The sequence below is a fragment of the Lepisosteus platostomus genome, chromosome 12 (genome assembly GCF_059453375.1).
Source record: "Lepisosteus platostomus isolate fLepPlt1 chromosome 12, fLepPlt1.hap1, whole genome shotgun sequence".
Lineage (NCBI taxonomy): Eukaryota > Metazoa > Chordata > Actinopteri > Semionotiformes > Lepisosteidae > Lepisosteus > Lepisosteus platostomus.
Genome location: NC_142622.1, coordinates 42,664,880 through 42,680,135, shown reverse-complemented (window position 1 = coordinate 42,680,135; position 15,256 = coordinate 42,664,880). Strand labels below are relative to the sequence as shown.

The 15,256-nt window shown below is 40.3% G+C and overlaps 1 protein-coding gene across 5 annotated transcripts in view; it reads right to left on the bottom strand.

Moving 5' to 3' along the window:
* Nucleotides 1-8,028, bottom strand: part of rbms3 (RNA binding motif, single stranded interacting protein) — a 359,271-nt gene extending 351,243 nt beyond the window's left edge. For 2 of the 5 annotated variants that reach the window (XM_088602079.1, XM_088602081.1), the window contains exons 1-2: nucleotides 7,818-8,027; nucleotides 2,624-2,808 (exon numbers count right to left, since the gene is read on the bottom strand). In XM_088602079.1, the coding sequence (XP_088458205.1) occupies nucleotides 2,624-2,797 (174 nt within the window). In that variant the 5' untranslated portion in view covers nucleotides 2,798-2,808; nucleotides 7,818-8,027. Of the gene's footprint in view, nucleotides 1-2,623; nucleotides 2,809-7,817 lie in introns of all 5 variants that reach the window. The other 3 variants (XM_088602082.1, XM_088602083.1, XM_088602080.1) reach the window with 2 other exon arrangements.
* Between the last annotated feature and the right edge of the window lie 7,228 nt (nucleotides 8,029-15,256).

Below are 15,256 nucleotides of genomic sequence, written 5' to 3'. Positions count from 1 at the left end.
TGGCAGGTAAGGCTGGGAGCTGCCAGCAATGGGCTCTCTCCAATCAGAGTGACCTCCCATGTTCCTGCCGCCTTGCAAGTGCTCCTGGTGATGTGTGCCCCTCTCCTCCCACCACTCCGGATCCTCTCCTACAGAGCGGCATAGCCTACGATGTGTTAAAAGATGAGGTTCGAGCCGGGGGCGGCTCGGAGGATAGGGCCCACGCCTCCACATTTTCCCAGTGTGAGATGGTCGGTACTCATAACTGTAAGCCACGATGTGAGAACACACAACTGGAGGTTTCAAATTTGGCAAGAATACAACAAACTATTTGGGGGAGATGTTAATCACGGCGTTGGGACAAGGATGGATTTTAAAGCAATGCAGCGTCAATGAAGTTCTACATCAATGATGTACAAAAGGCGATACAGAACACTGTCGCGCACAATTGAGTTAACACCCGTGATTAGACTGAGAACATAACCGGTAACAATATTGACTCCACTGAATTAATGCAATTTGCAGGTTATATTAAATCTTGAGTAAAACTATCTGATAAAAACCTGCTGATTATTTTGTCATTTAGGCAATATTTACTCTTAGAAAACCTTATGATAGTATACCGTGGTAAAAAAAAACTCATAGGGTTAAGCTTTAAATGAACAATCCAATCCCCAATGAGTACCTAGTAGTCATAGCTTAAGTCTTAAAATAGTCTTAACAAGTCAGGCAGTTTTGGTAATAAGCCGTTATGATCACAGATAAAAAATGAACAATTAATCAATTAAAAAATATCTGTTTAAGATGTATGCTTTCACAATCAATCACATGAAAATACAAAAAAAAAGGATTTTCGGAAAATCACCACACCCCTATATTTTTAAAGATCACAGAGCACTCTTTTTAAGAAAATGTGTCGGATTCGTTTTTTAAATGTTTTGAAGGCAATAAGCTCAGCTTCTAGGCTAGCTGGTATATTATATATTAAGCAGTGCTCATCAATAAGAGAATTAGTGATTACATATTTTCTGTAAGCATGTTTTTTCTGAAGTATTTTTAATATACTCACAATATGGGCTTTTTGACCTCCTGAATATGTCAAGTTTTAATCACCTTACCTGTCTTATACTCATGTATTATTTGGTGATGTAAAAGGTGAGCTAAATAACATTGCTTCAGATGATATGGTAGAAATGGTACTTATACTCTGGTGTTGTTTTTTTTTTCTTTTGACCTTCCAAAGCAAAGGGTGAATGTCAAGCATCTTAGCTGGATTTTGTATTCCAGAAGTGTAAAGTAAGTACAGAAAATCTGAAACGAAAGAGTCCAAGTGATGCTCTGAATGGATTGGATGAAATGTGTGAAACAGCTCAGGAAACTGGGGTAGGCTGTTAATTTCTCTACACTAACAAATTCATCACCTGGGTACTGCAGACTAATTAGCATCACCTCCACTTTCTAGGCATGAGTGACCCTCAGAAGAATACAATGAGTCTTCATTTCCCTCGCGTGCTCCCTGTGTCAGGACTGTAAGGTACAGAAATACACCAGTCCTTCCCCGCTTCCTTATTTAATACGAGAGCTGTCCTACTGATCGATTCCACCTTGTTCCCAAGAAGCACGGTGAAACTGAGATTATAAAAGGATGGCGACCAAAACACCAACTTAGACTTCATCATTTAAATACTGCCAAAGCAGAAATACTGAAAACAGTCCTTAAGAATCTAGGATACGTGTTATAAATCCATTCGTATATTTCATACAATCGTTTTAAAGCCTTTGCTGAACTACACAATCAATATACATCCATACGGAGATCCAGATTGACTCATACATGTACAATTTGTAAAAATTACAATATAAAGCAAGCGAGATGGGTTGCTTTGTTTGTGCAGTTTTTTTAACTGTATATAAAATATAAATCATAGTATATGCTTATTATTATTATTATATGCTTAAAAAGAATTTACGGTATCAAAACATAAAAACACCCATATGGCATTGCATAAATATATACGTACTGTATATGCATGAACTTTACGTGTAGTAAATATGAGCTAATCTGAGTTAAATTAAATTTGATTCTGAATACATTTTGCCGTGGCAGGGGTTCACACTAACAGTACCGTTACCCCCCCCAAAAAAAAAACTCAATTTCAAGTACTAACAGAGCAGAATTTAGAATTCAACTTCTTTGACAGCAATAACTTACATCATCTGCATCCTACCACCGCTGTGAAGCGCTACTGAAAAAAGTACCGGCCGGGAATGGAGACACTGCCCTGTGATTTTCCATGGTCACCCCCCGAAACACAGCTGCCTCAACCACCCCTGCCCCCAGCGGGTCTGTTTAATAATAACTGCATGCGTCTCGCACAGGGTGCTGTTTCCCATGCAGCTCCTGCTGCTGTTGCTGCCAGCGCCGCAGCAGCAGACACAGGAGTTTTTATGAGCTGGCGCTTCTCCTCTCGCAGCTGAGGAGTGGAACCGAGGAGACTGCCTGACTCCGCTGTCTGGGATCCGAAACGAAAACCTCTCCCCATCGTCCTGCACGCCCCGGGCTAACCTGAAAGTACGCGGCTGATTCCCCCCTCCTCCCCACCCTGCTCTCCGATTTGTGAAATAGAGAGGAAGGGGGGCTTACTTTACTGTCGTCTGTGTCGCTGTCTGCTGTGGTGTCCTTGCTGTGGCTGTCACTGGTAGTTACACTTTCCCCTTGCTGCCCATCCTGCTGGTCCTGCTGCTGACAGCCTCCAGACCTGGGAGAGTGGGGGATGGGATCTGAGCGCGGCGAGTTCCCCTTTACATCCAGCTCCATCTTCGCTCGCTCTACCATCGCCAGGAAACAAAAAAAGGACAAGGGGAGAAATGCAAAGGGGAATGTTTCTGGCGAGGCACAGCAGCATTACATTACAAGACTAACGCAGCATTAAGGCTCAACACAGAAAGAACACAAAAACACTAACGCAGCGTTTTTTTGTTATTCAGACGATGTCTTCAGGAGACTTTACCTAGATGCTGCCTTCTGCTATCCCTCAGATAAAGCAAATGATACAGCAGGCAAAGTTCTCGGTTAACGATATTGCCAGTCTTCAGACTCAAGAGTCTCTCTTTAACAATTTTTTTCCTCTGTGGGGCTGGAAAGAGGTGCACATTGCCCAGAAATGATCCCAGACAAAGCCTGGGAGAAGATGACAAAGGGCAGTGCCACAGATGATGACCCAATAACAGCCACGGCAGCCTAAATCCCAATTCTATTTTAAGCCAAAGAGACAGGAAAACCACACTACAAGGCACGAAAGAAAAAGTTATGCAGAAGGTGGGAGTCAACAATCCTTCACCACAACGCACTCATCATGGTGTATCTACTCAACATGCTCAGTGCCAGCTGTAGCAGACAGGTGGCACAGCCACTCTTCGAAGAGCAGAATGACGACAGGTAGCGTGTTCAGATTCGTTCCACTGGAGGACCAGCGATTAGGCTCTGAGGGCGACAATTTACTGCTGCCTACCAAATCAATCTTCCATGTCTCTCAGGAGTGGGGACAAACCAGAATAACTCGCAAAAACCCACATCAACTCCGGAAGAACAGACAAGTTCTGTACAGTTAGACACCACAGGGAAGGACTGAGACCTGGATACTGAAGCTGTGAGGCAGCTGTGCTAACCACTACTGCCACCATCCCGCCTGTTAGCTGGAAAAGCATTTTTTTCTTCTATTGGCAAGTCCCCACCTCCAACACTTAAGTCCCTGGTATCACAGAGTCTCACTCACTGTCGGCTAACACGATGCCACGCACTGTTGAACAAGAACTTAAACGAGAAAATAATCAGGAGGGACACCTACCTCACACAGCCGAACGCCAGTGGCCTTACACAACCTCAGACTATCGTTACACACAGCAAAGTAGGAAGGCGGGCTTCATAAAAGATATATGGTATGACAACCAGATCCTTTGCGAAGATCATTTTTAATGTACATAAGAGGCAATTCAATTGAGGAACATTCAAGACAGAAAAATAGAAGACACTTTTCACAGAGGCTTTTGGGTGTCTGAAACAAACTCCTCTACTCCTTTGCTGAAATCTATCACCTTGGCTCGTTGGAGAAATGCCTTGTAGAGTTTTTGAATCAATAAGCCAAGAGCGACCGAACAAATGAGATGCATCTTATGGCCTCCTCTGACTTGTCACCTTTCTTCTGCTCTTAGATCCCCAAACCTTTTTGTCTGCTAAACTTTGCTCCTCTCACAAAAATACAGACCTTTCAGTTTTGTTTTAAATATATATATAGTTAGTTATATATATAGGACTATAATGTTAGTCATATTAATATCATCAAAATTGTACGTGCATACAAAACAAAAGAGTCACTATCTTCTTTCAACTAGATTGCAAAGATGCATTTAAACCTTCATTTGAATCACAGTAACACCGCTATTCATCAATCTATTTACTTCACTGAGCCCAAGTGAATTGTAATGATTTCGCCTAATTTGTAACAGAATTCAGGCTTTACCTATTAAGCCAAGAACAGAAGTGTTTAATGTCCTATGATGTCATTTTCTGCCCAGACCCTAATTTTGTTTGCTAATGAGGATTAATAGCATGGCTAACATGTTCCTGAATGACTATTCAAAGGGGCCTGGGCTATTAAAGTACATTACCAAGTATCACGATTCCCTCTAAAATCCAGTGGAACATAGCTAGCCCTCAGAATTCCGTGGTGTACAAAAATATCTCTAGGATTTTCCTACGATGACAGCTGCATGGACTTAGAAATGCAGTGTTCACCTTACAATTGTCTTAAAGCATGTTTCTGGATCAAAGAGACGTCAGTTTGTTCAATTGGTAGGTTTGCTATGTTATTCAGGCATCTCCAATGTGAAGAAAGCTACAGCTGCATGATAGGCCTGCTGCTTCAAGGGAAACTACAATTAAATAATTCAACTATTTTGGACGTCTGGTCAGTGAACAAAATCACGAAACAAGTAGACTACAATCATTTTCTTTCCTTCATATTTGAAATAAGCACGAGAAAGGACAAACCTACAAGGCTTAAGTTTTACTCGATTATCATTCTCAATGACTGTCAGTTGAGCTGTTTTTTTTTTTCTCAATCCTGCATATGCAAGCGATCAGCACACTGGATAACACACTTGCATGATTGAAGTTTATAAATTTATTTTCCATGAAGACACAATATTGTGGCTTTGTATTGCTGCCTCACATCGCTCAGGTCCTGGGGTGCTATTTAAGTGTAGTGTGTATGTTCTCCCCCTGTTTGTGTGGGTTTCCCCTGGCTGCTCTGGTTTCCTCCCACAGTACAAAAAGCGAAGCGAGGCAGCAATATGAGCCATGTCGCCACAGTATTGTGTCTTAATGGAAAATAAATTGATGAACTTCAGGATGAGACGTAAAAACGGAGGTCCTGACTCTCTGTGGTCATTAAAAAACCCAGGTTGTTTCTCGAAAAGAGTAGGGGTGTAACCCTGGCGTCCTGGCCACATTTCCCATTGGTCCTTACCAATCATGGCCTCCTAATAATCCCCCTCTATGAACTGGCTTCATTACTCTGCTCTCCTCCCCACTGAGAGCTGGTGTGTGGGGAGTGTACTGGTGCACTATGGCAGCCGTAGCATCATCCAGGTGGATACTGCACACTGGTGGTGGTGGAGGGGGTCCCCATTACCTGTAAAGCGCTTCGAGTGGAGTGTCCAGAAAAGCGCTATATAAGTGTGAGCAAATATTATTATTATTATTATTAAAAACATACTGGTGGGTTAATTGACTCCTGGGAAAATTGCACTGGTGGGAGTTTGTTTGTGTTTGCGTCTGTGTGTGTGCTGTGACAGACTGGTGTCCTGTCCAGGGTGTGTCCTGCCTTATGCCTATTGCTTGCTGGGATAGACTCTGGCTCCCCCAAGACCCTGAATTAGACAAGGCAGTTAGAAAATGAATGGAGGGACGTCTAACATAACATCTTCAGAAGGAAAACCACTTATCCCTGCAAATAAATTGGCCAAAACACATGATAATGATACCAACTCAACAGTCAATACAAAGCGTTTACCTTGTCCTCTGTATAAAACACTGAGGAACGAGCTATGTCAAATTCATAGGTATAACACATTGGTTACTGTTAGTTTAGGGCAGTGCAGATCTTAATCTCACATTAAAGGCAAACTGTACAGGAATAGCCAGGGGAAAACTGAAGATCTAGAAGGTGTATTACAGAAACATAATGCTCAGCTTCAAAGCAAACTTTGTTTAGAATACGGAGCAAACTACTCAGCCATATCACTGAAGCCCTTAGCTCCCTAAGAAATGGCTGGATAAGATTCTTGGATTAATTAACGACTATCTACCAAACAGGCTGGGCCAAATGGCCTCCTCTTGTTTGAAACCATTTTTATGTGCTCCGCAGAAGCAAAATGTTTTTTCACATGAAAAAAAAAACTTTCATCATGCAAATAATTTAAATGTCATTTTCAACAACAACAAAAACAACAATAATAATAATAATATCAGTATTAAGTAGAACAAAGACCTACAAGAAGGCTGCGCTGCATTAAGCTGAGCAATTATCTACAGTGTAACATCCAAATTAAAGTTAAAGACACTCCCTGAGAATACCTTTTAAAAATAACGTTTTAAGATGAGAAAAAAACCCGCTGAAAATGTTTCTACGCCAAGATATTGTGAAACAATCTATTTCGGTAGACTCGAGTAAGCTTGAAAATCACAGTATCATATTGCATTATTTCAACTAAATGCATTACTGTGCTGATTGCCGAAATATTAAAGTAAACCCTACGATGACTCCAGACCTGTCTTTGAATACCCAAATGCAGTACATTCCTTATTGCCTTTACATTTCAGATCTCGTAACAGGTGTACGTTTAAGCGTTAAGTGGGACATCCCTCCGACGATAGTCATTTATTCTTCAAGGGCAGCTTTACAGAGGGGATCTCAGGGTTTTGTAATTGAACCAGCACTCAATAAAACCAGTAAGGACCCGAATATTGTGCCTGGAGTGCGTCTTTCCTTCTCGGAAGAGCACTCTTGCCTTTCTTTTTAGCACCTTCTCCAGCAAACGCGTTGACACGGCACAAGCTAAACAGACTTGCTGTGCATGTCCCAGCAACTGCAAGACAGGAGCTGCTCTTGACAGAACTCGTGATGAGAATATCAAACAGCACAGCCTTCACAACAGGTACCGGTCGGCCACAGCTACAGTGTACCGTGCGTGTAGTTCACCGTTCCCGTGTCCTTTAGTGTGCAAGCAGGGTGTGTGATAAATGCAGTTAATGCGTCGTCAGGCATGCCGGAGATGAACAATTTAAAACCAGGTCTAAACGAGGAAGCTATAAAATGGTATTTTTATAATCAGCATTCTTGTTTTTACACAAAGTAACGAATGCGTGCAAACACAGTTACAGCCACAGCCCTCTACAACGTTTATTTAAAGTTTTAACCGCAAAGTGATATTATTTTCAATAATAATAATAATAATAATAATAATCGTTTCTTGTTTCTTTTCAGGTTCTGAGGTCAGCTTTTATAACACACGCGTAGTAACAATCGCAAAATGTGCTGTCCTTTATTCTGTCTCCTCATTAACTCTCCTACATACTGCAAGTGAACTGTCATATCAGCGCTTCAAATAAACCATTAAATTAAAGCTTCCAGCAGCCACAAACGCCCGCATCCAAAGATGCACGTTCAATTTATTGTAATTAGAGCCGTAATGCACATGCTGCAGTTCAGAGGTACGAGACATTCACGGTATAGCTGAGACAGACAGTGAGATGAAATAACGGTGAACGACGGTACCTTGTGCTTCAGCGGTCCAGCTTATATTACAGCCAGCGACATGTTAAAGAAAGGCTTATGTGTTCGTTATTAACTATTTCATTTTATTATCTTTCTAACGGGCAAAGCTCTGTTGTGACAAAAGAAGAACCCCGCTCGTGTGAAGTTATCCTTCTCAGCTGGATCTTAGGCTGCTGCTGACGACACCACACGCAGCTCAACACAAACTCTGTCGATGTCAGCGACAGGCGTGTCCTTCGGTACCATCACAGCCTCCGTACCGCCTCCCGTTTGCCCCGGCAGGGGTCAGAAATCCAGATCCCATTTTGAGGTGGAGTTAGGGGTTGTGCTTCACGTACTTAGAAGGTGATTTGAGGTAATCAGAAGTCAATTGAGTTTGCTTTTCTGCGGTGGGCTCTCCTAATGTCTGGAACGGACTGGCTTTTGTTTACTTTTTACCCTTTTCTGTATCTTCAGTAAAAACAGTCAGGACATTAAACTGTTTACCTTGCCTCAGCTTTGTTTTGTATACGTATACTGTAAAAGGGATGGCTTAACCTGATCTTGGTTTTATAGGTCACCCCTGAGCACCCGAAACAATTTATTTTTTCATCAACCCTTACAGTAATAATACTGCCCACTTAGGCAGGTGTTTTGTTGAAACGTTTGCAAATCACTGGACTGTACCAACACACGAACCTGCCCAGAAAGCAGTTTTCCTTTCCTGACTGAACAGAACCAGTTAGCTTACTAAACTGATCACAATGCATGTATTCCATCTTCTCACCCGTTATCGGAGAGATGCCTTTTTCTGGACAGGGGTCACAGTAACCTGGAGTCTATCCTGGAAGCACAGGGCACCAGCTGGGATTACACCAGGAGTGCCAAACTCCATGACTGGAGGGACTGCTGCTTTCTGGGTTTTGTTTCAGCCTGAGCAGCTGATTAAACATTTAACCCTAATTATTTTCTCAGACATTTTTTTTTTTGCTCAAAACGTGCACCTACCCTGAACGCATTCAAATCCAGACTCAAAACCTTCCTCTTCAGAAAGGCCTTTATCTAATTGTGTATTCACGTCTCCTCCTTGTATTTTCCACTACATTTCGAATTCCTTGTGTCGCTTTGTGCGAATTTTCTCTCTTGTCCTTATTAGTTTTAGTTTGGTTTAGCTGTGTTTTTTTTTTACTTTTCCCGTATAGCACTGTTAAGAACATACTTCTAAAGATGCTATATAAAATAAAGTTTATTATTCTTACTTCATTAAAGATACGGTGACTTCTAAAAGACCTCAGAGCTTGGTCAGGAGTGTTACAGTAGTGTGGCTGATTAAATAATTAAACCAACGACATAATGGAGAGCTTGGGTGGGACAAAAACCGGAAGACACTGGGAAAACCATCGGGAATCGATTCCTTGACAGGACTAGACTTGGACAGGTGACCAGCACAGTGCTGGGCACGCACATACACCAGCACACAGAGACTACTATTGAAGTTGAAGACTCCTATTAAATACAGTGTTGCCTGTTATAGTCTTTTGACTGGCCTGGGCAGTTTAAACTCAATTTACCCATCCAGGTTGTTGAAGATGATACCCTGGCATCTTTCAAGAAACACGTGGGTAAAGTCCTTGGGTCAGTTAGCTCCTGAAAAATGAGTTGACCCACATGAACTTAATGGCCTTCCCATTTCTAACTGTTCTTATGTCCCTAAATAATTGCTGAAAATATGACTATGATTATGCTACACTGATGAGCTCCAATCAGGTCAAAACTAGATTGCAACTTGTGCTCTGACTACTTATTTATTTAGGCTAATGAAAATTATAATGGAATCACCTACTTTTTTAGCTAAAACATTATGCCCATTATATATTTTCTCTCATTACATACATAATAAAATAATAATAAAAATTACTATTAGACATGTTTTATTTACAGTTATTGTTTGAATCCAAAGCTTATTTGTTCTCTTGTATTCATTCATGACATTGTGCTGCAATACAATTTTAAAATCATATCCATGCAATATGGTGGGGAATCAAAAAAGCTTTGTATTTTTATTCCACACACAGAAAAATGAAAAGTGGCTTTGATAAGTACTGAAAATAGAACTTTGTATGTCATCCCTCGCAGGTGAGATTCTTCAAAATAAAATATCTAAAGAAAAAATAAAAAACTCAACAATTGCAATTCACGAGATTCTAAACTTTTTTTTTTCTTTTGCTGTTAAAAGCTAAAATGGTACCTAAATTGTCATGGTTTTTTTTTTTTCAGAAGGTTTTATCACATTTCAACCAAGTAAAGGAAAAGTTGAGGACATGCAAAATACAAAACAAGTTGTGTTTATTGAATAGAAACATTATTATCATTCTGTCATGGTGACAGTCTGGCTAATACTTGAATAAAGAGGGTTATGTATCATATATAAGACTACAGACACAGTGGGTTTTTTAACATGTTTATTAGTGTACAATAAACTGGCGTCCCATCCAGGGTGTATCCTGCCTTACACCAATTGCTTGCTGGTATAGCCTCTGGCTCCCTACCAACCCAGCATTGGATAAAGCAGTTAGAAAATCAATGGATGTTTATTAATAACTACTGCAAGGGTAAAGAAAACAGAGTTTTGTATAAGCAATGACACAAATATCAATAAATCACTGAAAACTGATCAACCTGCCTAATTACAAATCTACAATTAAAAGTAAATTGAAGGCACATTCCCATGAAATAATGACTTGGGAAACTTTAATAAAAAAAAGATAATCAAAGGGTTAAGAATGAGATTCTTAACATAGCATTGTAATAGTTCATTGTCCCACAGCCTGACTCTAGAACAAGTAGAATATTAACATACCAAGATATCACTATACGACAGCTTAAAATATTTGCACTGGCACCAATCCTGTGTGTTACAGTACAAGCTTCTCTGCCTTTTAGCTAAGTTCAAGTATACTACGATCCGTGACAGTATCTCTAATTAAACTTAGTCATAAAGCAAGCCCAGTTTAAATTTAGAACAAGCTTTAAACATACAGTACACATACAGTAGTCCCACATGAAAAAAAAACAAAATGAGTTCCACATCTGAAAAAGTGATGGAGATGATGTTCACATGTGACAATTGTACTGTGGACCAAAATGAAACTGAAATGGAGAACATGTTAAAATGTGTAAATATATATTTATCTCAAGTGTCACCGTTTTAAAATGTGTACACTTTAAGGAATATACACTGGCTGCAATCACACTGAAGAAATTATATACAGTACATATAATCAAGATGCACTTGGCAAATGTAAGGCAGTCTCAGCCCTTTTGCTTAAAGTAATAAAAAATGACATTTGGTTTGCCATGCTGAGGGACTTGAATGACAAATTGCAGGTCTTAAAAGGTGCTGTTAAATCTTAAAGCAGTATTTAAAATGAGGCATATTGGATGTTAAAAGAAATTTTCTTGAAGAATTCTTGCAAAAGAAACAAGACATAATTCATACATTAGGAAGACCATTTCCAGAGACATAAACTTGAAGAGGATTAAGCACAAGCAGTGCAGAACTTTATGCATATGAAACATCAAAAGCAGTTACAATCAACACAGCAGAAAATCCAGAACTCAGTTTTTTCTTCTTATTTTAACATAAAGATCACAACAGGGAGGCACAGGGTATCTGCAGGTTCACAAGGGCTCTTTAAAGCAGGAGCAGCCTAAGAACTAGAGGAAGTGGTTAAATTGGTCCAGTTAGCCAATAAGGAGCTGATTAAGGTCATTAAGAGCTGAGTTGGAACAAAAACTGGCAGAAACACCGGCCCTAACGAGTCACAGACTGGACAGTCTTTGGAATATGCAGATGTTTCAGAAATAATTGGGGTTATAATGCCAGGCTAGGGAGAGCAGGGTGAAAGTAAAAAAAAAACAGAAACAGAGAGGAAAAAAAATGTTTTAGAACTACGTACAGTAATAACATTAATACATTTAAATCATTTTCTTAAAAACTTACATTTCGAGCAGTAAACAGTATTTGAACATAAACCTGTACTTAGATAATATTTTACCCTGTTTCTAGTGAATGAATTAACTGTAAAACAAAAGCCTGAACAATTGAATAGAAACATACTTTATTCCTAATTTCCTCACCAAAGTCAAAGTGCTTCTGCTGCATTAAATTAAAAAAACTCTATAACAATTATTGTACTGTTGTTACTCAAATGGTGTAGCACCTTTTGTGTCAATAAATGGAAGTTGTTCTGATCACAATGTTTCAAACACCATTTTAATATTGCAAAACAATGCAAAGAGCGAAATCGCGGAATTATTACAAACGCGTACTAATGGGTTGAAGGATGAAACTATTAATGCAGATTATTCCGATCAATTTAGATATAACCTGTTACAAGGTTCTTTATAACCAGAGTGAAACCCTTTGACGAGCTGATGATTGCTATACAATATATCCGGTTGAGTCTGAAACTGAGCTTAATTTGTAAATCACATGGGCTCGGACTTCACTGTAACAGACAGCGGATTTACAAGAGTCAACGGCAGTATCGATGCGTTTATCTACAGCATGCACATACTGTGATGCTTCACATTGTTGTAACATGCTTTCTTGTAGCCTCGTTTAAGCATGACCAAATTTCAGAAGCGCACGGTAATATCTTCTTAAGCATTCTTCTCATTTCTGAGAAAATGCGTTGTTGGACGTTTGAGTGTGCAACACCGGGAAGCACAATCTGTCCAAAACTACACTGGCAGTGCGCGCAGAGGGTCTCGAAGCTCCACATCCTTTTCCATTTTTTCCGCTTGCAATCCATTATGAAGGTATTCGCACATAAGGAGCGCGTTTTTTTTTCCTCTGAAAAATAATAGAGACGTCAACGTCGCCGTCTGTAACTTTATTTTTTAACTTGGAAACGTGAATGTTACCATGGCCATTCCTCATCATCGAGGAAGCAGAATTTAGGAAGGGCTGGATCGCTGCAACCACTTGGGGAACGCGAAATGTGTTGTCGCGAAAGTAATCCGACTCTACACTGCAGGTTCAGACTTTTAGTGTCTGTGCTTGGCCGAGAAGCCAACGATGCGGAGCCTCCGATCTGCAGGATTATGATTGAATGCCTGTAAAAGAGAATTTTACCCTCAAAGGGGTGTAAAGCTGTCGAAGAACGGGTTGTAAAAAGAGTGTATGAAACACTCTAAAGACCCCCTAGTTAGAACTTAACCTGTCAGCATAAAGACATGCAAAAAGATGGGTTGCCAGTAAAGAGAAAATGCTGTAATTTAACTTAAAAGGTAGGTCTGTCGATTCTGCCAGAACACATTATGTTCTAAAGGTTTTTAAGCCACTCTTTAAAAACAAAACCACTCTCCTTATGTACAGGTGCTCTCCTTTTACACGGTGAAGCTCGTTGAAATTTCAGTGAAATAGAAGCGTTCGATGTATCTGCCGGAACAACCTCAAGGTTTTTACCAAGAGCAGCTGGAAAGGGGGAAGATAGGAACAGCTTGATAGGAAGGAGGGTCACAACTGGCAGAAAACCAGAAGAGCCATTCTGCACCATGTATTAACATGTTAACATAGTATGTGAGCAGAATAATTCAATACACTTGACGTCTTTAAGGAACATTTGGATAGCTCAGTGACAGCTCCGTTGTGTTGTGTGGGGGTGTAACTGTGTTCAACAGTTGCGAAGTTGACATTATATGAGCCAGATAGCATAGAGACCCAGGAAAGACACCATTACAGAAGAATTTATGAAGAAAATATTTTTTAAAAAATAAGTCCATCATGTTGAAAGGTAAAAAAAAAAGCAAAATCTAAAACCAAACCAGGAAACTCAACCAAAGTTATGATATTTATTACTTCTAATTGGGCTGCAAAATGACATTCAATGACCTCTATAGATTAGAAAATGTAAAAAAAAAACATTGTTTTTAATTACTGTAGCCGTTTTCTTTTTTAACTGTGACTGGTTTCAGAAGCTCTCAGCTGCCCATTGGGCAGGTTATTCTCCCACATCGTATTGCAGAACCTTGTTTCATGTTTCAGCTGTGGTATTCAGGACACTTGGGGGTAGCCTTCAATATTTTTTTCCTGCAGTACGTTACACTGGGGGGCACATTGCAATTACTTGTACATGCTGGCCGTTTCTCATGTGGAGATGCGTTGAAATGTGTAACTGTGAAATATCAGTTGAACAGCGTGTGAAATGTGCACCCATCTTACTCACAATGAATGGAGCAAAGAAGCAGAAAGTCAACAACTTGTGTTGGGGTTTCAACCACAAATGGACTTCTTCACTGAAATCAGATCAAAGGCTGTTTGTCCTGATGTGTCAGGAACGTACTGTGTTGCAGAAATACAATATTAGTTGCCATTTTTCAACCTAGCGAGCTCACACTTTCTCTCTAAGAAGGGGCAAATAAAGGTTCAGAATGAGACACGCTCTTCAAAATGTGCAATTCAATCGATGGTTCAGAAAAGCAGCAAAAATCCTGCTAAAATCACGAAACAGAGCAAGCCTAACTCTGAAGGAGAGTTCTTGAAGAAATGTTTGGTAGAGACAGAAAGCAAAAGCAAAACTTGAAAACGTGGATACAAGCATGATGTAAAGCCCACTGTGAGCTTGTGCAAGGTGGTTCTGTGAGTTAGCCACCGCAGTGCCTAAAAAGAAGGTGTCAGGATAGACTCTGATTTGGTTTGTACCCAGGAGAAGTAGTTCATGAGCAGAGCAGGCCTTTATAAAGAGTCAACTCTAGTCTCACAACCACATCTGCGAACAAAACACCCACAAACCTATGCGTAATCACCGCAAGGTTAAACGTAACTGTACACTAGAGCTGTAATTTCCTCGCTGTCGACCTACAACCTCACAGAAAACATGCCCATTCTAACCTCAGGTAGCGCATGACACTGTCACTTTAAATGGTGCCTCACCCGGAAGTGACGTGAGCTTGAGGTTGTTTTACTTCCTCCGGAGCAGAGGGCGCCAGCAGTGTGTTTCCTGGTTAGTGCAGCAGCAGGGACTTGCGGCTTCTGTCTGAACTTTGCTGTCCTGAGGGGGGTGATGACATCACCGCCTGTGTTGTTTTATTGAGTCCAAACGTACTAACATCGCGCGTTAAAAATGCCTGTCACTCTTGCGTTTATTGCAATAGTAAGTTGGTAACGTTCGTCGAGAGTCTCAGTAACGCCGATGAAGTAGCTGGTAAGTGTTCGGTTAATTGAAGTATATGTTATACCTGATGCACAGAAAGGTAAGATCTGACAAAGCAATAATGGACTATAAATGGCCGTGATTACTGATGATTATTGTCTGTTGCATTTTTTTTGAAAGATCGTTGATTTTCCATTAGGGTGTCAGTTGTCCGAGGAAGAGGTTTTTGGAGTGGAACATGTTTTTGTTTTGTGACGCCTGACTTCCTGGTGGCACTGTAAAACCGTTTCCACGTATGAA